Genomic DNA, 22,759 nt, shown 5'->3' with positions numbered 1-22,759 from the left:
TATACACAAGGAGGCAAAGTAGACGAAACTATATTAAGCTATTCTAATTCTAATATCTTTGTTATTAGTTATAACTGTGACACCTTGCTCCAAAGTCAAGCTCTAATTAACAAACTACAAACAACAAGCTTAAACTCCATGCATTAAAAAGGTAACATTTCAATCATAATTAACAATTTCACCCGTTTGTTCTATATATCTATCTGTCTGTCTATTTTTGTATTCTTTCATGCTATCCTAACGAACGATTATATAAATAGAATATTTTGTTACTCTGTCTCCCCCTAGCTCCCTCCCTTATATATATATTTAAAAGCTAACTTGAATCCAGACACAGCAAAACACACTGTTTCTTCCTTGCAACCTAACAACAATGGTGCCATCATCAATTTCCCTCCTCTTATTGTTCATTCTCATAGCACTCATTGCTAGTACCTCCGCTAACACATGCACCAACCAAACCCTCACCGACGCTAGTAATAACAACAAGGTTTATGCCAATTGCATGGACCTCCCACAGCTTAATGCTTTCCTCCATTGGACACACAACACATCCAATTCCTCTGTGTCTGTTGCCTTTGTGGCGACCCCACCTCGCCCAGGAGGTTGGGTTTCCTGGGCAGTTAACCCAACCGGCACGGGCATGGTGGGAGCCCAATCCTTTGTGGCCTACAAGGGTGACAACGGTGTCGTAACCGTCTTTCCCCTCAACATACAATCGTATAGTAAGATGTCTCAGAACCTCACGATTGACACGTGGAATTTGAGGGGAGAAGAGGACGAAGGGGTAATCAAGATCTTTGTGAATATAAAGGTGGTTGAGAATGCAGTGAGCTTGAACCAAGTGTGGCAAGTGGGACCCTCAGTGACAGCAGGGAGGATCGACCCGCATGCCTTTGCTCCTGAGAATTTAAATTCCAAGGGACCACTTAGCTTGGTTGGAACACAAAGTATTTCTCATGGCGTGGATTCAAGGACCAAGAGAAAGAATGTAATAATTTTTTTTCTTTTCCAGCTATTTCGTTTAGTCATCTTAATTCATAAGTAACCAACAATTTCATAACTGACATAAAAAATTTACACAAAACTTAATGACTATCAACATTTATACACAACTGAATAAAAGACAGAAATGAACAAAGATTGATTACTTGTTTAATTATAATCCATGGTTTTTGATTCATGAATGATAGGTTCATGGAATACTAAATGCTGTGAGCTGGGGTTTCCTATTTCCCCTTGGAGTAGCGATAGCAAGGTATTTGAGGATATTCCCATGTGCAGATCCAACTTGGTTCTATCTTCATGTTGGTTGCCAAATGTCTGCTTATGTCATTGGGGTTGTTGGCTGGGTAACTGGTCTTAAGCTCGGAAGTGAATCAGAGGGCATTGTGTACACTGCTCATCGCAATATTGGAATAGCCCTCTTTTGTCTTTGCACTATTCAGGTAAAATGTTGTCCAATTAACAAAATGTTTGTTTGTAGTTAACTATCACTGTGGCAGCTTAACAACTAGCTGACACGATGTTAAAAATTTCAAAAACTATTTGTGTCTCAAACTTTTAGTGCAATGTTAGCAAGCTATTAGGCTGCCACAATGATAATTAATTGCATATATAATAAGCATTATGTTTTAGAAAGTATAAAAATTTAATTTTTTAATTAATTAATATTAGTCTTTTTTATTTTAGTTTTAAAAATTTTTATTTTCTGGATGGGTTGAGATTTAGAATTTACAATTTAAATTTTAGAACTAAAAATTTATGATTTCAGATTTAAAATTTAAAATAAATTTAAAAAATTAATTAACATTAACTAAAATAATTGACTTCCTAACTAGTATTATTCATTCTGGTAACTAAACTATAGATGAAAAAAGATTAACTTAATTTATAGCTATAAATCTCAAAGATCAAATTGATTATTAGGTGAAAACTTAAAACTAAATTTGAGTCTTATCTTAATTATATATATTTATGGATGGAGAGTGTAATCGAAGAAATCATAAGAGAATAGATTAGGTAATGAAAAGTTCAAAGATAAAAAAGATTTATGAAACTCTTTCCTAATTGTCTATCTTAAAATTTGTAGATGTTCGCATTGCTCGTAAGGCCAAATAAGGATCACAAATATCGTGTCTTCTGGAATATCTATCATCATAGCTTTGGATACACTATGATTTTCCTTGGAATTATCAACGTATTCAAGGGTTTTGACATCTTGAATACAACGGAGAAATGGAAATCGAGTTGTATTGTAGCGATTTCTGCATTGGCTATAACTGCTTTAATCTTGGAGGTGATCACATGGATTGTTGTCTTGAGGAGAAAGTCTAATACTAAATAAGCCCAAGTGATAAAGACACTGATCTTGTTATTTGCATATAGCATATTTTCTTTTTCAAAAAAATCACCTTTATAGACACCAAAATAAAAGATCACATTGATCTCATCAATTCCCTATCATCTTAAAGAGAAAAAGAGAGAAGAGAAATGATATGGATAAATATATATGTGTAAGTGTTGGAAAACTTTCTTATATGTACACTATTTTATTTAGTTATGTATTAATAGCTATAATGCTTAGTTCCATTATGATCGATTATTATCGATATCTCCTAGCCAAACATGTCCATCTCCATTCTCAGTCGGAAGACATGCTTTTTATTATTTGCCAATCAGTATTCAGTTCAATTCGTACCTAAGAGAAATTTTCTTCCCCCATATTAGTGCTTTTATTAGACCCGTATTTCATTAAAAAATGGTACAGTATTTTGCTTCATCTAATTTTAAATATTTGTTATTATCCAACTGTCTACCGTGACCCATGTTGGTCCTTCTCGTTGTTATTCACTTATACCAATTTATGTTAATATCATATACTAGTTTATTTGATAAATCTATCTATTAACAACTATGAGATACTAGAAGTACACTTTGGATAGAATGGCAACTCGCCTAAACTCTTGGAGAACCATAACCTTATCTTCAGCAGGGAGAATTACTCTAACCGAATTAGCTCTAGCTAATATCCTGATGTTTGTGATGCAAATTATGAAATCCCTCTCTTTGTTTGTGATAAAATGGATAGAATTTGTCATAATTTTATTTGGAATGGGGTGGATGATGAGAGAAAAGTCTATCTATTAAGTTATGAGAGGATATATCACCCGAAAAAAAGAAGGTGGTCTTGGCTTTAAATAAGTGATGAATAATGCAGGGCAGAGCTTAGTGCATCTCAAGTAAAGTTTTTTATTTAAGAAAATTCTATAGTGTGGTTTATGGGAGACATCCACACGTGGATACTACGTGTTTGCGTCCGCTGCCCTATGTGTGGAGGGGAACAAATCATGGCTACTGCTCCATTTTTAGGAAATGGCTGACATCTTCTGCTCTTTTTAGTTTTGGTTGGTTTGCTGAAATGGTAATACATTGCTAATTAATATAGCATGCTTAATGAAGAGGTGGGATTTAATTATTTTAGGATGATAGACTAACGGCCCACAACACTTGGTTGTGAATGGGTTAAAAATGTTTAACAAAGTTTGTTCAGGAAATGTGGATCAGATAGTGAAAATGGATCCTTTCAATTTTTTAAATAATTAAAGAAGTAAAGTATAATTTTTTATTATTAATTTTATGTGATATTAAAAAAAATATGAGAGAGTAATAAAAGATTAGAAATCACATTATATGTAAGACTCAAAATTTTTAAATAAATCTTATTATGAATAAATTTTAATTTATTTATTTATTAAAAATTTTATTTTTAAAAAATATTTTATTAAAGCTAATTAAATCAGGTTTTGATAATTAATTAAAATTTTACCTAATTTTATAATTGATATTTCTATAATTAAATACTTCGAGTTTTAGGAATAAAAAAATTAATCTTATTATCTTATAAATTCAATTAAAGAATTTGATTTCAAACCAATTAGTATTTTAATACAACAAATAATATTTTAAAATAATTTTAAAGATTAAATTAGATTTTAAATTAACACTCTATACCCTAATTTGATTAAAATTAACCAAATCTAAATTAAATCCAAAAACCCCCAATTTTATACACAAACCCTAATTTATTACCCTAACCACCCTCACTCTTCTCTCAGGGCAGCAACCTTAGCCACCCCCCAAACCCAACGAAACATAGAAAGGAAGAAAGGGAAAAGAGAAAATAGGGAGAGCAGAGGGGAAGAGAGATCGGTGACAGAAAAAAGAAGAGGAAGGCGGTGTGGTGGGTGTCATTGCCACCGTTGCCGCCGCTGTTGACAGGAGAAGAGAGGGAGATCTGAGAGAGCTGAACGGAAAGAGAGGGAACGAGACCTCGCCACCGCGCCCAACCTGCTGCGTGCTCCATCGCGTCGTCGCCCATACCGCGTCCAGCTCACACCGCCACTGCGCCATGCTCTGCCACCAAGCTTGACTTGCTGTCATGTCTCGTGCCGCCAGCTTCGCCGCCCATTATTGTCGCGCAAGGAACAAAAGAGAGAAAGGGAGACAGGTTCGCGAGGGAAAAGAGAAAGCTGCACTGCCTAGCCGCCGTTGAAGTCGTCAGAGTCGCGAACATAGGACGCACGATAGGGAACTGTCGCGGAGCTGCCATCATCGCCGCGTTACTGGGTTCGCCGTCGTTACGCCCACGTTGCTACTGCATCGCCGGAGCTCTTTGCCACCACTATTGCCACCGGAGACTGCCTTTGAAGCTTGTGTCTGTTGATATGCTCTAACTCTGCCTCAGCTTCTTTATCCGTTAAGTTCTCTATTACCATGAGAGTTATTGCTGAGGCTGTTTGTGCTAAGAGTTTATTGCGAGTTATCACCGCCAGATCCGTCGTCGCTGAATCTCACCACCGCTGCTGGAGCCTCTGGCCGTCGAGACCGCCGTTCTTACCACCGCTGATGAAGCTCACTGGAGTTGCTCGAAGGTAATTTCCGCTCTATTTGGTTCTGTTGGAAGCTGTACTGCTGCGGGTGTGGTTGCCGAAAACTGCCGCCATAACTCATGTCTTCTTGGTAAGCATTTTGTTTCTGAAACCTCTTGAAATCAGTGTTCTGCTATAATCTGTTAGAAATTCTGAGATGTTAGTACTGTAGGTTTGAGTTCTAGTATTTGCGCGTCGAAATTAAGGTTGTTGTTGAATCACCGGAGCTTCTGGTAGCCGCCGTCACTAGAGGTAGTTGACGGAGTTGCCGCCTGATCGATTCAGAGGGTTGCTGCTGCTTTGTTTTTCGTGGTGAGGTTATTTGGTTCTGTTTCAATTTATCGTAATATTCCATTATTAATTTTGTTCTAATTCTGCTCAATAACAATTTCACGTTAAATTCCAATTTATGTCAAAAAAGTGTTGTTGCTGCGATTCTTAATGCCGCTGTTGATATTGCTGGAAAATAAACAAGGTTGATGCCGCTAATCAAAAGAGGAATTGATGCGTCTAACTACTGAGCTTTGACTAAAGTGAGGTAGGATTTTTCTTAAAATTTATTTTATATTACAGAGTTGTTATAAATAGATATTGATGCTAAAAAAATACTTCTGTGACACTACAAAAAATTTTGGTTAAAACGGCAATTTTTTTGGGTATTTACGGCGGTTTGAACCCCCCATTATTACCAAGAACGGCGGTTTTAGAAAGCGATGTAATTCTGGGCGCCATTCTGGTTATTACGATGGTTTTCAAAAAACCGCCATAACTCCTTAGGTAAAAACGCCAGTTCTTGGATAAGTTAAAACGGCGGTTCAAACTGCCATTATTTCCAAATAAAATGGCTTTTTTTGCTTGGTTAAAACGGCAATTCAAACCGCCGTTATTTACAAGTTTAAAATGGTATTTTTAGTTGGTTAAAACAACGTTTTTGAACTACCATTTTTATCTTGGCAGAGTGGCGTTTTTGGTTGGTTAAAATGGCATTTGAAACCGCTGTTTTTATCGGATTAAAACGGATTTTTTTTATTGGTTAAAACGGCATTTTAAACCGCTATTTTTACTCTGACAGTGACATTTTTATTAGTTAAAATAGCGTTTAAAACCGCCATTTTTACAGTATTAAAATGGCAGTCTTAAGCCGTCATTTTTATCGGATAAAAATAACATTTTTTATTGTTTAGAAAGGTAGTTTTAACGGTCGTTTTTATCGTGTTAAACGGATAATTTTTTGTTTAGAATTTCATAATAACAAAAAGTCATAACCCATAAACAAAATATTACGTAATTCATAAATATAGTATTAAACATAATATATAATTTTTTAATATTGAAAATCAAAAGTAATAACTCCAGTATAAATATAGTATCAAATGTAACATAATTTTTTAATTCTAAATGTCTTCACTTAGATTGGCTCCGCAGCCATTCTCAACTGATGCCTCCCTGAATCAACCATTAAGAGTAACTAAGATCGGAATTTGACCATGATTAACAAAATCAATTTTGTTCAATCTTAAGCAACACAAAACTTACTCTGGAAGTTTTTCTTCCTTTTGTGCATGTTAAAAAAGAACAAACTAGAGAGTTATCAAATAAAATAGTGCTCACTAAAGTATTTTACTAGAAAACTTATTGATTCAATATATGGCAGTAATAAGAACACAACACACTACGCAATTTTTCTTATTTTTAGGGAAGTGAATGATGCAAATATAGTCTCTCTCACAATAAACTAGAAGAAATATATTTTCTGTAAGTATATGGCAGCAATTGAATAAAATAAATAAGTATATGGTAGCAATTAAAATATATAGTCTCTCTCATTCATTTTTATACTGAATTTTCAAATAAGTATATGGCTAATTTTAAATAAATAAGCATATGGCAGCAATTAAATAGGAGTCTGGTTAGACTCTATATCTAGAGCACTCTTACAGCATTAACCATAATAGTGGTTACTATAAAGAGGAGAAGAGGAGGAACAAGCATGAGGACTCAATAGATAAGGAGGACTTGTCCATGGTTTCTGATGCTACTTCTTGGCCTCCACTTGATAAGACTAATAATAATAATAATAATAATAATAATAATAATAATAATAATAATAATAATAATAATAATAATAATAAATAATGGAGGCTTTTGTAATTCTGCTTCCAAAGCAGTGAAGTTCTCCAAGACCAAGAGGCAGAAGAAGGTTAAGGAGGTTCAACACATGCCTTCTTATCTTCATGATACTGCTAGCTCTCATGCTAAGATTGATCACAAGGTCTTTCTGGCACTTATTTTCAAGTAACTGAGCTTATTCGTTATTTAGTTATTATTTTAAAGATTTGATGTTTTTGAAGGAGGTATAGCTAAAGTAGCTAATATCAATTGTGCCCTGTGATTGCAGAAGAAATCTTCATGCCAAAAACACTTTTGGGTTTTTTCAACCATCTCTATCAGAAAATGAACTTAAAGAAAACAATTTTTTGTTATTTTTCTTTACATGGTAAAATAATTCTGAATTCATGTGATCTTATTATTTCATGTTTCAAAACCAATTAACAGAATCAGTAACTGGGTCCATACTCAGAATTGCACTTCAACACAAAAGATGTACAAACCTTCTTCCTCTTCTTCTTTTTCTCTGAAATGCCACCGAAAACCATGCATGGCTGCACAACATCAATCTGGGAACAAAGGAAACATAGAAGGCATTTAATGAAAGTAGCTTTATATTCTGAACGATGTTTCCAACTTTTCAGTGAAATTTATATTCTGAACCATATTCACTTAAAACATCAAGGTCCCAAATTCCTATTGACGGTTCCATTGAACCAACAGCTAAGAAGTTTCCTGTAATGACAATGAAATCATAATAAGATAGAAAGTAGAAGAAGCATAAGGGGATCAAGTCAAATTTGAGCATGCAAATGAAGGCTAGAATTTAGAACTTATTTACTAAAACAGACAAGAGCATAAAAAAACAACATATTTAATAAAAAAAAAAGGAGGAAACATGAGAGATGCATTGACAAAGGCAATATTCCCCACCTTTCTCTCTTCCTTGAAGGCAGTCAAGCCAAGCTGTGGATAGTGGAAATGCAAGAATTATGATATCATGATAATTAGATATAATTAGAGAATAAATAATGTTGTATTAATTTTTAGGTCCTACCTAATACACAATTTTGTCTTTTATGTGCACCCATGTAGTATTGCTAGGAGATCTAAATTATAGAATTTTTCTACCAGAAGAATCAACACGATTACTGGTTGAAAAAGGAGACTGGGATTCCTTATTACAAAATGATCAGGTATCTTATTAAGGTTTGAACTTTGAATATAATTTATAAAAGCTTCTAGAAATATTCTTTTCTTTCTTTTTTTTTTAATCTAACTTGTATTAATGGGATGCATGGATGCAATAAAACTAATGAAGCTAATGATGGAGCTAGAGAATGGAAACATGTTAAGAGGGTGGCATGAAGGGCCAATCACATTTGCTCCAACATATAAGTATTTTCCAAATAAAAAGGATTTGTTTACCTCAAGAAGACTCAGATCGTCCTCAGTACGAGCACAAACAATGACAGAATTGATGACTGGACATTTGTGTGGTCTAGAATTTCACTAATAAAATTTCGTTGCAAGTATAGTTTTTAAACCAACAATAGTCCTTTCATACAAAAATTTGGTTGTCACAAGTAACAATTCCCTAAAAATATAAAACGAAGTATTCAAACCTCAGGTCGTTCTCCCTTGAAATTGCAATAAAGTGTTCTTGTTATTGGTTATGAGGTATGTTTGGGGTTTTTGAGATACAAGGCAAGAAATATAAATGGCAAAGGAAATAAACTAGCAACTAACAAAGCTCGTGGCAATGTATGAGAATTAGAAGTCCTATCCTAGAGTTATCCTTATCAATTGTGATGAGCGTTGTTTATTGCTCCCACTTGGTTAACCTCTAACCATGGAGGAAAGTTAAGTGGATGAATCAACTTGATTTCACAAGTCCTAGTCAAATCATAAGAAAGACTAGCTTAGTGGCATTCAAGTTAATTAGCAACTCTCGATTATCAATCAACAAAAGAGTTAGATAACTCAAGAGTCTCCAATCACTCAACCTAAGCCAAAAGGGGAAAAATCTACACTAGCATCCTTTCAAGCATTTAATCAAACACGTGAAAGGCATCAAAGGAAAGTAAGATAAAATTGCAAGAAAAATAAATCTACAATTACTAATAGCAAGAAATTAGCAATCAATAAATCAAATCAACAATAAAGGAATATGAATCATAAATTGCATTAAAAGAGAAATAGAAGAACAAGAGTGCATCGACATAAAAGTAAAGAATTACAAGAATTAAAGTACAGAATTAGAGAGAGGAAGAGTAGAGGAACAAGAAATTGTAAAGAAAAAGTAAATCAAAGCATGAATTAAACCTAGATCTAGAGAAGAATTAAACCTAATCCTAATCCTAATTCTAAAGAGAAGAGAGAGCTTCTCTTTCTAAAAACTAACTCTAAAGTCCTAATTGTGTCCCATGATGGAATCCCCCTTTATTCCTTCAATTCTTGGTCCTTTTGTGCATTTTTGTGCCAAAGTTGGTTCCAAACTGGGCCCCACAGCTTCTGTGAATTCGCTGGGCACGATTTCACTCAAAAATTATGTGCCAGCATCGACGCGTACGCGTACAGCACGCGTATGCGTCCATGGGGTTTTGCGCGATCCACGCGTAGGCGTCTAGTGCGCGTGCACGTCCATAGACTTGTCCCAAATCTTTGGCTTTTCATGATTTTCCCACTTTGCATGATTTCTCTTCACTCCTTTGATCCATTCCTAGCCCTTTTCAATCTGAAATTATACGCAAACACATCAAGGCATCCAGTGGAATCAAAGGAAGATTAAAATCATCAAATCAAGGGTCTAAAAGCAAGTTTTCACATTTAAGCGCAAATAGAAGACAATCATGAAACTATGCTACTTTATTGAATAAATGTGAGAAAAGGTTAATAAAATACTCTAGATTCAACACAAGATAAACCCTAAAAAGGGGGTTTATCAACCTCCCCACACTTAGACCTTAGCATGTCCTCATGCTAAACCAAGAATGAAATAAGGGGTATGACATTTATTCAATGTAACTAACCTATATGCAAACAATCTTAATGCAACCTATCTACATGAATGCAAATGCTTAGGTCAAAACAAATCAACTTCCAAGAGGATATAAGTAAGCACAAGGGCTAAAGCAATAGGAGCTAAACCAAACCAAACCCTCAATTGCATTGAATTACCAAAAAGATATACAAACTTGCATGAATAAGAATGATAGTGGTGAAAACATGAAATTGAGCAATCGAACCCTCACTGGATGTGTATCCGCTCTAGTCACTCATGTGTTTAGGGGTTGATTCACTCAATTCTCTCCTAATCATGCTTTCCAAAATTTGTTCTTCATCTAACAATCGACAATCATTCAATGCATGCATACAAATATCATGAGGTCTTTTTCAAAGGTTGTAATGGGGCTAGGGTCAAGGTAGGATCATATATGGTTAAGTGGACTAAAATTTGAACATTTGATGAGCTTAAACTTCCCACCTAACCTATACAATGACCTATACAAATTCAAAACTAACCTTACTACCCATCTTTCACTTTTCACATACTCATGCATTTTCTAATTCATTTCACAACACTTATGCATTGACTCTTTTATTTGGACTTTACTTTGGGGCATTTTGTCCCCTTTTTATTGTTTTTCTTCTTTTTCTTTCTTTTTCCATTTTCTTTTTTTTTTCTTTTTCTTAGGGTGCTTGGATCTTTTTTTTTTTCTTTTTTTTTCAAGAACATCAATGCATAAGATCTATGCATTTGGTTAATACATGAGCGTGCACCTATTTTTCAAATATAGAAATGTAAAACACCCTTTTATCCCAACCGATGTTCCCAAACCTCCCCAAACTTGAATAATAAACACTCTCACTAGCCTAAGCTAATCAAAGATCCAAACAAGGGACATTTATTATTTTTCGCTCTGGGCTTGTAATGTGCTAAAATAAGGAATAATTGGGTTAAGCGTAGGCTCAAAGTTGGTTAACAATGGAGAGTAAAAGGTAGGCAATTTGGGTAGGTGAGCTAATGAAGTAATGGCCTCAATCATATAGATGCATGAATACAAGGAATAATTGGACATATAGAATTAAGAAAATCAAGGATCACAATCATAGAAAGAGAATCAATTGCACACAAGAAGAAAAATAAGTGGTTATAAGATGTAACCACATCAATAGGTTCAAATCTCACAAGCTTGTGTTCTTAGCTCAAAACATACTTCACAAAGTATAAAATTCAAACAAGTTCCACAAAAATTTTCAATCAATTGGGGTGGTGCCCTATAGATAAATTCTTGGAAAAATTCTCATTGTTTTGACTAAGCTTATCCTAGATGCAATGTTGTTATTGAAAAATTCTAAAATTTTCTTAGTTTATCCCCCTTTTTTTCAATCAAAACAACTTTCATATGCAAAAGGGTCAACTTAGGTTCTAACAATCCAAAATATATTTCTAATCATAACCAAGAGCTAAAACAACTATGTAAAGAAAAATCCAACTAAAATATGAAGTGTAAAGTGCAAAGTGCATCAACTAAAGTAAGAGTATGCAATAACCAAAATAAAAACATCCATAATACTAGTATATACAATAATCTCAAAAAGAGTGCAAAATAAAGTAAAATGAGATAAACTAGGAGATAGTGTCCAGAAATGTTCACCCAAAATGATAGCTCCACCGACGGCGACGACGGTGACCTCCCCACACTTAAATGAAGCATCGTCCTCGATGCTACTGCTAGGGCTCAGGATGGGGGTCAACAATCGCATCTGGCTGCTGGGTCTGAGGTTGTGGCTCCTCAGGGGGCTGCTGTACCTCCGGGGTAACCTGTGTCTGTGGGAGTGCCTCTGGCTGAGCTTGCTCCTCCTTGTCGGAAGCAAAAGAAGCGGGAAGAGGGGGCGACTCAACACCCAGTGCCAAGAACACTTGATCCATGCGGTCCAGGCGTCACATAATGCGGCGCTCACTGCGCTCTGTAAAGCGAAAAAGACGTTGAATCATAAGATAAGTCGGTTGGGGTGCTGGTGGTGGTATTAAAGGTACTGCTGGTGCTGATGGTCCTGCTGTGGCTGAGAAAGAGGATGGTCCGGCTGGTGCTGCTCTGGCTTGAGCTCTTGATGCACACCGGGAAGGGGGCTTCTCTTGCACCCACGTATCCCATGGAATAACATCCTCCTTGTCGTCATCGTCTAAGGGTAGTGGTGACACGTCATCATCCCTCCATGGAGCACCGGCTAACTCAATCATCCTAGTGACCAATGTGGGAAATGAAAGTATGCCACGGACATGTGCTCACCACATGTATCTCCTGATCAACCGGGGGAAGTATACCTCCTTCCCCTCCATAACACAGCCAATCAGGATGAGCATGTCCATCGGAATCTCAGAAAAATGTGTGGTAGGCATGACATAAGTGGCAAAAATATGCTGCCAAGTCCTAGCCTCTCGCGATAGATGAGCAAACATCATCCCCATGGGTTTCTTGTTATTGACATCCATGACCCAAGGGGCAGCCGGGGTGGCTATAACACATCTCAGAGCCTCATAGTCGAAGGTCATACAATACAGTGCCAGCTCCGCCTGCTCATAGACATCTGTGTCACCGGTCTTAGGTAAGTAATGTAATGTATCCTCAATAGCAGCCTCGGTGACCAATATCTGCCCGCCCCGTAGGTAAACCAAATCAAGAGTTGCTCTGAAGAAGTTACAATAAAATTTCTTGACCTATGAAGTGTTTACCCTTCCCAAATCTCTATCAACAAAGCCTAGGCCCAATCCCTGAATACGGGCCTCCATGGAGCGCCTCAGGTCATTGAGAAGGGCCAATTTCTTATCAATGTTCATATTCTTCTTTCGATAGTTAGGAAAGTGGAGCTCACAATATAGGTTAGAAAACCTGGCTGTGTCAGTGGGCGGAAGCTGCTGATTCTCTTTGTCCACTTCATTAAGTGGGTTCTTAGCATAGTTGGCATAGGGGGAGAGGGTAGAGGCTTGAGGGGTCTTTCTCTTTCTAGAGGTGTCCTTTGCTTTCCCTCTATTAGACATCCTAAAAAATAGATATGACAGGATATAAACACTTAAGGCAAGTAGAGGAAAGAAAGCACGGAATCACACATTCATGAAGTGAGTTAAAAGAATGAAAACTTGGAATGTAAGCAACAAGAATCAGAATATAATCAAAGCCATAAACCACGAATTCAAGTAATATATACATAGTTGCTTGTTTATCAAGCTCAATAAGCGTCATACCCAAAAGAATGGTTAAAGTATTAGTTGAAAACTAAAAAGAAAAATTAGTTGGTTAAGCAGGTTAGAAGTTAGAAAACTAGTTCAAAGGTTAGGGGTATGATGGTCATTTGCTTAATTAGGATGAATGCAAAAAACTAAGGATAACAAGCACACTCACAATCATGGGAAAGAAGCAGTCATTGACGATGAAATATGAAATTTGCATAAAAGCACATAATAGAAAGCAAATCATCAATCAATGGCATGGTCACTAAGTGTGCAATAATTGGTGTTGGAAAAGTTGAAACATGTGCTAGTGTAACCAAAAGCAAGTTGAAAACCATCTGAACGCAAAAGGGTCACATTAGTGAAATGTACCAATCAATGCAAAAGAAAGAACCACATTCAAGAGAATTGCAAGTTAGATCAAATGGTGGACCAAGCAATTAGGCATTTGATTTAACTTGAACAAAAATTGAAAGCATGTGAGGGTTTAATGCATATCACAGGAAAACAAATAAACATGAAAATGTCCACCGAAACAACCTAGGAATTCAGCATGGCATAAGAAAAGTAGATTCCAAATCAAAAGTTCCAAGTTCAATGCCTAGGGTACAAGTTGACGAACAAAACAATTTTCAGAAATTCAGGTAGCCTTCCGGCAGTAAATTGGATGTTCCTGGATAATATAAAGCAGCAACAAAAGTCACACATGAATCCAAGAATACATTGATTGTGATAGAAATATGGATTTTATATGCACAGGTAGCATCAAACATAATCAAACAATAAGAGTGCAGCAAGGCAGCAGTAAAAATCAGCATAGCATTAGCAACATGTACACAGAACAACTCATCAACCATCACTCAGAAAATAAGCATCATTCAGAAAATAAACATGAACGGAGCACTTAGCAGGCCTAGAATCTTCTAACAACATCCTATCTACCTAACCACATACATTTCTATCTAACCTAACATGCAAAACTAAGCAACGAACTATATAAAATTATTAGCAAAAATAATAAAAGAAAGCAAAGAAACAGAGCCATGGAGGCAGGGGAATGGTGAACCTGGGGGCAGCAGATAGTATGGAATCAGGAATGGGCAGAGAAAGGAACCAAGGCGGTGCCACCCAAAGTTGGTGGCGGTGATGGGCTTGCGCGGGGCAGAGATGTGACGCAGACCCAAGGGGGAGAGTGAGGGTCGCAACAGGAGAAGCAGGGGATAGCCAAGGTTGCAGGGTGCAGTGAGAGAGAGAGAAAGTAGGGAAGAGATGGTGGGAGGAGAAGGGAAAAGGAGTGAAGAGGAGGGTGGCCGAGGGGCCGCCGGTGACTGTCGCGACCACAGAGGTGATTGGACGAGAGAGGTGAGAGAGACAGAGGTGGGAAGAGGGAAGAGAGATAGAAAGGGGGGGCGAAGATGGGCTGGTAGGCGGCGTAGGGTTTCGCCGGACAGCGGTAGCCAAAGTGCGTTGCAGAATTGGGTGGTGGTGGTTATGGAGGGAAGGTGGTGAGCTAGAGAGAGACGAAGATGGAAAGACGTTGGGGGGAAGGGGTGAGGGTTGCGCGACTGCACTAGGTTTCCTCGCGTGGATAGGATAATCATTTTGAATCCACGCATCTGCGCACCGTGCGCGTTTGCGTGGATGGGCAAGAAAGGAATGGGCGTGGTAGGAAAAATTGTGATTTCTGATAATGGCATTCATGTTCGTTCTCTCCTTAGTAATGGCGCCAAAAACTTGGTGCATGATACCATGGTCCAAACATAACTTCACAACTTCGAACAACTAACCAGCAAGTGCACTGGGTCGTCCAAGTAATAAACCTTACGTGAGTAAGGGTCGATCCTACGGAGATTGTTGGTATGAAGCAAGCTATGGTCATCTTGTAAATCTCAGTTAGGCGGATAATAAATGATTATGGAGTTTTCGAATAATAATAATAATAATAATAAATAAACAGAAAATAAAGATAGAAATACTTATGTAAATCATTAGCGGGGAATTTCAGATAGGCGTATGAAGATGCTGTGCTCCTTTTGAATCTCTGCTTTCCTACTACCTTCATCCAATCCTTTTTACTCTTTTCCAAGGCAAGCTGTATGTAGGGCATCACCGTTGTCAATGGCTACATCCCATCCTCTCAGTGAAAAAGGTCCAAATGCTCTGTCACGGCACGACTAATCATCTGTCGGTTCTCGATAATGTCGGAATAGAATCCATTAATTCTTTTGCATTTGTCATCACGTCCAACAATCGTGAGTTTGAAGCTCATCACAGTCATTCAATCCCTAAATCCTACTCGGAATACCACAGATAAGGTTTAGACTTTCTGGATTCTCATGAATGCCACCATCAATTCTAGCTTATACTACGAAGATTCTGATTAAGGAATCCAAGAGATATGCGTTCGGTCTAAGGTAGAACGGAGGTGGTTGTCAATCACGCGTTCATAGGTGAGAATGATGATGAGTGTCACGGATCATCACATTCGTCATGGTGAAGTGCAACGAATATCTTAGAACAGGAATAAACTGAATTGAATAGAAAATAGTAGTAATTGCATTAAAACTTGAGGTACAGCAGAGCTCCACACCCTTAATCTATGGTGTGTAGAAACTCCACCGTTGAAAATACATAAGTGATGAAGGTCCAGGCATGGCCGAATGTCCAGCCCCCAAAACGTGATCACAAGATCAAAAATACAATCCAGGATGTCTAATACAATAATAAAATGTCCTATTTATACTAGACTAGCTACTAGGGTTTACAGAAGTAAGTAATTGATGCAGAAATCCACTTCCGAGGTCACACTTGATGTGTGCTTGGGCAGAGCTTGAGCTTTACACGTGTAGAGGCTTCTTTTGGAGTTGAACGCCAAGTTGTAACGTGTTTTTGGCGTTCAACTCTGGTTCGTGACGTGTTTCTGGCATTTGACTATAGAATGCAGCATGGAACTCGCATTGAGCACCAGTTTACGTCATCTAATCTCAAATAAAGTATGGACTATTACATATTTATGGAAAGCTTTGGATGTCTACTTTCCAACGCTGTTGAGAGCGCTCCATTTGGAGTTTTGTAGCTCCAGAAAATCTATTTCGAGTGCAGGGAAGTCAGAATCTAACAACATCAGCAGTTCTTTGTCAGCCTTCTATCAGAGTTTTGCTCAGGTCCCTCAATTTCAGCCAGAAATTACCTGAAATCACAGAAAAACACACAAACTCATAGTAAAGTCCAAAAATGTGAATTTATCATAAAAACTAATGAAAACATTCCTAAAGGTAGCTAGATCCTACTAAAAACTACCTAAAAACAATGCCAAAAAGCGTGTAAATTATCCGCTCATCACAACACCAAACTTAAATTGTTGCTTGTCCCCAAGCAACTGATAATCAAATAGGATAAAAAGAAGAGAATATACTATAAATCCCAAAATATCAATGAATATTAGTTCTAATTAGATGAGCGGGACTTGTAGCATTTTGCTTCTGAACAGTTTTAGCATCTCACTTTTTCCTTTGATGTTTAAAATGATTGGCATCTCTAGGAACTTAGAATTTCAGATAGTGTTATTGATTCTCCTAGTTAAGTATGTTGATTCTTGAACACAACTACTTTTATGAGTCTTGGCTGTGGCCCTAAGCACTTTGTTTTCCAGTATTACTACCGGATACATAAATGCCACAGACACATGACTGGGTGAACCTTTTCATATTGTGACTCAGCTTTGCTAAAGTCCCCAGTTAGAGGTGTCCAGAGCTCTTAAGCACACTCTTTTTGCTTTGGATCACGACTTTAACCACTCAATCTCAAGCTTTTCACTTGGACCTGCATGCCACAAGCACATGGTTAGGGACATATTGATTTAGCCGCTTAGGCCTGGATTTTATTTCCTTGGGCCCTCCTATCCATTGATGCTCAAAGCCTTGGATCCTTTTTACCCTTGCCTTTTGATTTTAAGGGCTAATGGCTTTTTCTGCTTGCTTTTTTTCTTTTTTTTTCTATTTTTTTTGCCAAATTTTTTTCGCAAGCTTTTGCTTTTTTACTGCTTTTTCTTGCTTCAAGAATCAATTTCATGATTTTTCAGATTATCAATAGCATTTCTCTTTGTTCATCATTCTTTCAAGAGCCAACAATTTTAACATTCATAAACAACAAGATCAAAAATATGCACTGTTCAAGCATTCATTCAGAAAACAAAAAGTATTGTCACCACATCAATATAATTAAACTAAATTCAAGGATAAATTCGAAACTTATTTACTTCTTGTTCTTTTGTATTAAAACATTTTTCATTTAAGAGAGGTGAAGGATTCATGAAATTATTTATAGCCTTAAGACATAGTTACTACATACTAATGATCATGAAATAAAGATACAAAACATAAACAAACATATAGCATAAAAATCAAAAAACAGAGAATTAAGAATAAAGAATGAGTCTACCTTAGTGATGGTGGTGCTTTCTTCTTGAAGAACCAATGATGTCCTTGAGCTCTTATATGTCTCTTCCTTGCCTTTGTTGCTCATCCCTTATTGCTCTTTGATCTTCTCTAATTTCATGGAGAATGATGGAGTGCTCTTGATGTTCCACCCTTAATTGATCCATATTGTAACTCAAGTCTTCTAGAGAAGTGTTGAGTTGTTCCCAATAATTGTTGGGAGGAAAGTGCATCCCCTGAGGCATCTCTAGGATTTCTTGGTGATGAGCTTCCTCATGCGTCTCTTGGGATCCATGAGTGGGCTCTCTTGTCCTCTTCTTAGTGATGGGCTTATCCTCCTCAATGGGGATGTCTCCTTCTATGATAACTCCAGCTGAGTAACATAGATGGTAAATAAGATGAGGAAAAGCTAGCCTTGCCATGGTGGAAGACTTCTTCGGCTATTTTGTAGAATTCAAGGGAGATGACTTCATGAACTTCTACTTCCTCTCCATTCATGATGCTATGAATCATGATGGCCCGATCCACAGTAACTTCGGATCGGTTGCTAGTGGGGATGATGGAGCGTTGGATGAACTCCAACCATCCTCTAGCCATAGGCTTGAGGTCCAGTCTACTTAATTGAATCGGCTTACCTTTGGAGTCTCTTTTCCATTGAGCTCCTTCCACACATATGTCCATAAGGACTTCGTCCAACCTTTGATCAAAGTTGACTCTTCTAGTGTAGAGGCGTGCATCTCCTTGCATCATGGGCAAGTTGAATGCCAACCTTATATTTTTCGGACTAAAATCTAAGTATTTCCCCCGAACCATTGTAAGATAACTCTTTGGATTCGGGTTCACACTTTGATCATGGTTCCTAGTGATCCATGCATTGGCATAAAACTCTTGAACCATTAAGATTCCGACTTGTTGAAGAGGGTTGGTCAGAACTTCCCAACCCCTTCTTTGGATCTCATGTCGGATCTCCGGATACTCATTTTTCTTTAGTTTGAAAGGGACCTCGGGGATCACCTTCTTCTTGGCCACAACATCATAGAAGTGGTCTTGATGGGCTTTGGAGATGAATCTCTCCATCTCCCATGACTCGGAGGTGGAAGCTTTTGTCTTTCCTTTCCCTTTTCTAGAGGTTTCTCCGGCCTTAGGTGCCATCAATGGTTATGGAAAAATAAAAAGCTATGCTTTTACCACACCAAACTTAGAATATTGCTCGCCCTCGAGCAAGAGAAGAAAGAAGAAGAAGAAGAAAAAGAAGAAGAAAATAAGGAGGAAAGGGAGAAGTGTATGGTTTCGGCCAAGGTGAAGAAGAGAGGGTTGTGGTGTGTGAAAATGAAGAAGGATAGAAGGCTTTATATAGTGAAGGGAGAGGGAGTAGGTTCGGCTATTTAGGGTGGGTTTGGGTGGGAAAGAGATTTTGAATTTTGAAGGTAGGTGGGGTTTATGGCGAAGAGTGGATGAATGTGAGTGGTGAAGAGGTGATAGGGAAGAGAGATTGAGGTGATTGGTGAAGGGTTTTGGGGAAGAGTGTTATTGGATTGTGTGAAGAGGAGAGAAGGTGAGTTGAGGTAGGTGGGGATCCTGTGGGGTCCACAGATCCTGAGATGATCCTGTGGGGTCCACAGATCCTGAGGTGTCAAGGATTATCATCCCTGGACCAATGAGGCGTGTAAAACGCCCTCTACATGTAATCCTGGCGTTCAATGCCAGATTGATGCTTGTTTCTGGCGTTGAATGCCAGCTTCATGCTTGTTTTGGGCGTTCAACTCCCATATGCAGCATGTTTCAGGCATTGAACGCCAGTTCCATGCTTGTTTCTGGCGTTTAGCGCCAGCTTTCCTCAGGGTGTATTCCTGGCATTTAAACGCCAGGATGCTACTTGTTTCTAGCGTTCAACGCCAGATCCATGCTCTGTTCTGGCGTTGAACGCCAGCCAGATGCTCCTTACTGGCGTTTAAACGCCAATAAGCTCTTCCTCCAGGGTGTGCTTTTTCTTCTGCTGTTTTTTATTCTGTTTTTAATTTTAGTATTTATTTTGTGACTCCATATGATCATGAAACTAATAAAACATAAAAGAACAATAAAAGAAAAATAAAATTAGATAAATAAAAATTGGGTTGCCTCCCAAGAAGCGCTCCTTTAATGTCACTAGCTTGACAGTGGACTCTTATGGAGCCTCATAGGTGATCAGGTCAATGTTGTAGACTCCCAACACCAAACTTAAAGTTTGGATGTGGCCTCCCAACACCAAACTTAGAGCTTGATTGTGGGGGCTCTATTTGACTCTGTACTGAGAGAAGCTTTTCATGCTTCCTCTCCATTGTTAAAGAAGAACCTCCTTGGGTCTTAAACACAAGGGAATCCCCATTCAATTGAAGGACTAATTCTCCTCTGTTAATATCTATCACAGCTCCTGCTGTGGCTAAGAAAGGTCTTCCAAGGATGATGCATTCATCTTCTTCCTTCCTAGTGTCTAAGATTATGAAATCAACAGGGATGTAAAGGCCTTCAATCTTTACCAACACGTCCTCTACCAATCCATAAGCTTGTCTTACTGACTTGTCTGCCATTTTCAATGAGAATATGGCAGGCTGTACCTCAATGATCCTAGCTTCTCCATTACAAAGAGTGGCATCAGATTTATCCCTAACCCTAGGTCACACAGAGCCTTCTCAAAGGTCATGGTGCCTATGGTACAGGGTATTAAGAATTTACCAGGATCTTGTCTCTTTTGAGGTAAGATTTGTTGAACCCATGTATCTAGTTCACTAATGAGCAAGGGAGGTTCACCTTCCCAAGTCTCATTACCAAACAATTTGGCATTCAACTTCATGATGGCTCCTAGATATTGAGTAACTTACTCTCCAGTTACATTTTCATTCTCTTCAGAGGAAGAATAGTCTTCAGAGCTCATGAATGGTAGAAGGAGATTTAATGGGATCTCTATGGTCTCTATATGAGCCTCAGATTCCTTCAGGTCCTCAATAAGGAACTCCTTCTTGCTTGGGAGACATCCCATGAGGTCTTCCCCATTGAGATTCATATTCTCCCCTTCCTCTTTAGGTTCGGCCATGTTGATTATGTCTATGACCTTGCACTCTCTTTTTGGATTCTCTTCAGTATTGCTTGGGAGAGTACTAGGAGGAGTTTCAGTGACTTTCTTACTCAGCTGGCCCACTTGTGCCTCTAAATTTCTAATGGAGGACCTTGCTTCACTCATGAAACTTAAAGTGGCCTTAGATAGATCAGAGACTAAGTTTGCTAAATTAGAAGTTCTCTGCTCAGAATTCTCTGTCTGTTGCTGAGAAGATGATGGATAGGGCTTGCTATTGCTGAGCCTATTTCTTCTACCATTATTAAAGCCTTGTTAAGGCTTTTGTTGATCCTTCCATGAGAAATTTGGATGATTTATCCATGATGAATTATAGGTGTTTCCATAAGGTTCACCCATATAATTTACCTCTGCTATGGCAGGGTTCTCAGGATCATAAGCTTCTTCTTCAGAAGATGCCTCTTTAGTACTGTTGGATGCATTTTGCCATCCATTCAGACTTTGAGAAATCATGTTGACTTGCTGAGTCAACATTTTATTCTGAGCCAATATGGCATTCAGAGCATCAATTTCAAGACCTCCCTTCCTCTGAGGCGTCCCATTATTCACGAAATTCCTCTCAGAAGTGTACATGAACTGGTTATTTGCAACCATGTCAATAAGTTCTTGAGCTTCTGCAGGCATTTTCTTTAGGTGAATGGATCCACCTGTAGAATGGTCCAGTGACATTTTAGAGAACTCAGATAGACCATAATAGAATATATCCAGAATGGTCCACTCTGAAAGCATGTCAGAAGGACATCTTTTGGTCATCTGCTTGTATCTTTCCTAAGCTTCATAGAGGGATTCACCATCTTTTTGTTTGAAAGTCTGAACATCCACTCTAAGCTTGCTCAATGTTTGAGGAGGAAAGAACTTAGCCAAGAAGGCCGCGACCAGCTTATCCCATGAGTCCAGGCTATCTTTAGGTTGTGAATCCAACCATATTCTAGCTCTATCTCTTACAGCAAAGGGGAAAAGCATGAGCCTGTAGACTTCAAGTTCTACTCCATTAGTCTTAACAGTCTCACAGATCTGCAAGAACTCAGTTAAAAACTGGTAAGGATCTTCTGATGGAAGTCCATGAAACTTGCAGTTCTATTGCAGTAGAGCAACTAGTTAAGGTTTCAGCTCAAAATTATTTGCTCCAATGGCAGGGATTGAGATGCTTCTTCCATCAAATTTGGAAGTAGGTGTAGTATAGTCACCAAGCATCCTCCTTGCATTATTATTTTTGGCTGCCATCTCCTCTTTCTTTTCGAAAATTTCTGTAAGGTTGTCTCTGGATTGTTGTAATTTAGCTTCTCTTAGTTTCCTTTTCAGAGTCCTTTCAAGTTCAGGATCTGCTTCAACAAGAATATTCTTGTCCTTACTCCTGCTCATATGAAAAAGAAGGGAACATAAAATAATAATAGGGATCCTCTTTACCACAGTAGAGAGATTTCTTTATGTTAGTAGAAGAAGAAAATGGTAGAAGAAGGAAAAGGTAAGAATCCAAACACAAGGGTGAAGATATGGGTTCGAATTCTTGAGATGAAAAGAAGTGTTAGTAAATAAATAAATAAATAGAAGAAGATGAGAGAGGGAGAAATTTGAAAATAAATTTTTAAAAAGAGTTAGTGATTTTTGAAAATTAAGAGAAAAAATAAAATTAAAATTAAAATTTGAAACAATTAGTTAATTAAAAGAATTTTGAAAAAGAGGGAGGAATTTTCGAAAATTAGAGAGGGAAAAGTAGTTAGGTGGTTTTGAAAAAAAGATAAGAAACAAACAAAAAGTCAATTAGTTAGTTGAAAAAGATTTGAAAATCAATTTTGAGAAGATAAGAAGTTAGAAAAGATATTTTTGAAATCAAATTTTTGGATAAGATATTACTTGAAAAGATATGATTAAAAAGATATATTTGAAAAAGAATTAAATTTTAAAATTTAAAATTAATTACTTGACTAACAAGAAACTA

The 22,759-nt window shown here is 37.5% G+C and overlaps 1 protein-coding gene and 1 non-coding gene across 2 annotated transcripts; both read left to right on the top strand.

Annotated features, from left to right (window-relative positions):
- Positions 1 to 373: 373 nt before the first annotated feature.
- LOC112803624 (cytochrome b561 and DOMON domain-containing protein At3g25290-like) lies at positions 374 to 2,610 on the top strand. Its single transcript, XM_025847108.2, has 3 exons — positions 374 to 991; positions 1,194 to 1,448; positions 2,093 to 2,610. Exons 1-3 carry the CDS (start codon positions 374 to 376, stop codon positions 2,345 to 2,347), a joined length of 1,128 nt encoding a protein of 375 aa, XP_025702893.1. The 3' UTR covers positions 2,348 to 2,610.
- Positions 2,611 to 21,543: 18,933 nt separating this feature from the next.
- Positions 21,544 to 21,651, top strand: LOC112804784 (small nucleolar RNA R71). The gene has a single exon (XR_003203401.1). It is a non-coding gene; the product is annotated as a small nucleolar RNA R71 (small nucleolar RNA).
- Positions 21,652 to 22,759: the final 1,108 nt, after the last annotated feature.

The sequence above is a fragment of the Arachis hypogaea genome, chromosome 5 (genome assembly GCF_003086295.3).
Source record: "Arachis hypogaea cultivar Tifrunner chromosome 5, arahy.Tifrunner.gnm2.J5K5, whole genome shotgun sequence".
Lineage (NCBI taxonomy): Eukaryota > Viridiplantae > Streptophyta > Magnoliopsida > Fabales > Fabaceae > Arachis > Arachis hypogaea.
Note: the sequence above shows the minus strand (reverse complement) of the source record. Positions and strands in the feature narration are given on the sequence as shown.

Excerpts from the sequence above, each read along its gene's own strand:
- LOC112803624 (XM_025847108.2), top strand. The coding sequence starts at position 374 with ATGGTGCCATCATCAATTTCCCTCCTCTTATTGTTCATTCTCATAGCA. Across the intron at positions 992-1,193 it reads CAAGGACCAAGAGAAAGAAT|GTTCATGGAATACTAAATGC; the intron begins GTAATAATTTTT and ends CATGAATGATAG. Across the intron at positions 1,449-2,092 it reads TTTGTCTTTGCACTATTCAG|ATGTTCGCATTGCTCGTAAG; the intron begins GTAAAATGTTGT and ends TAAAATTTGTAG.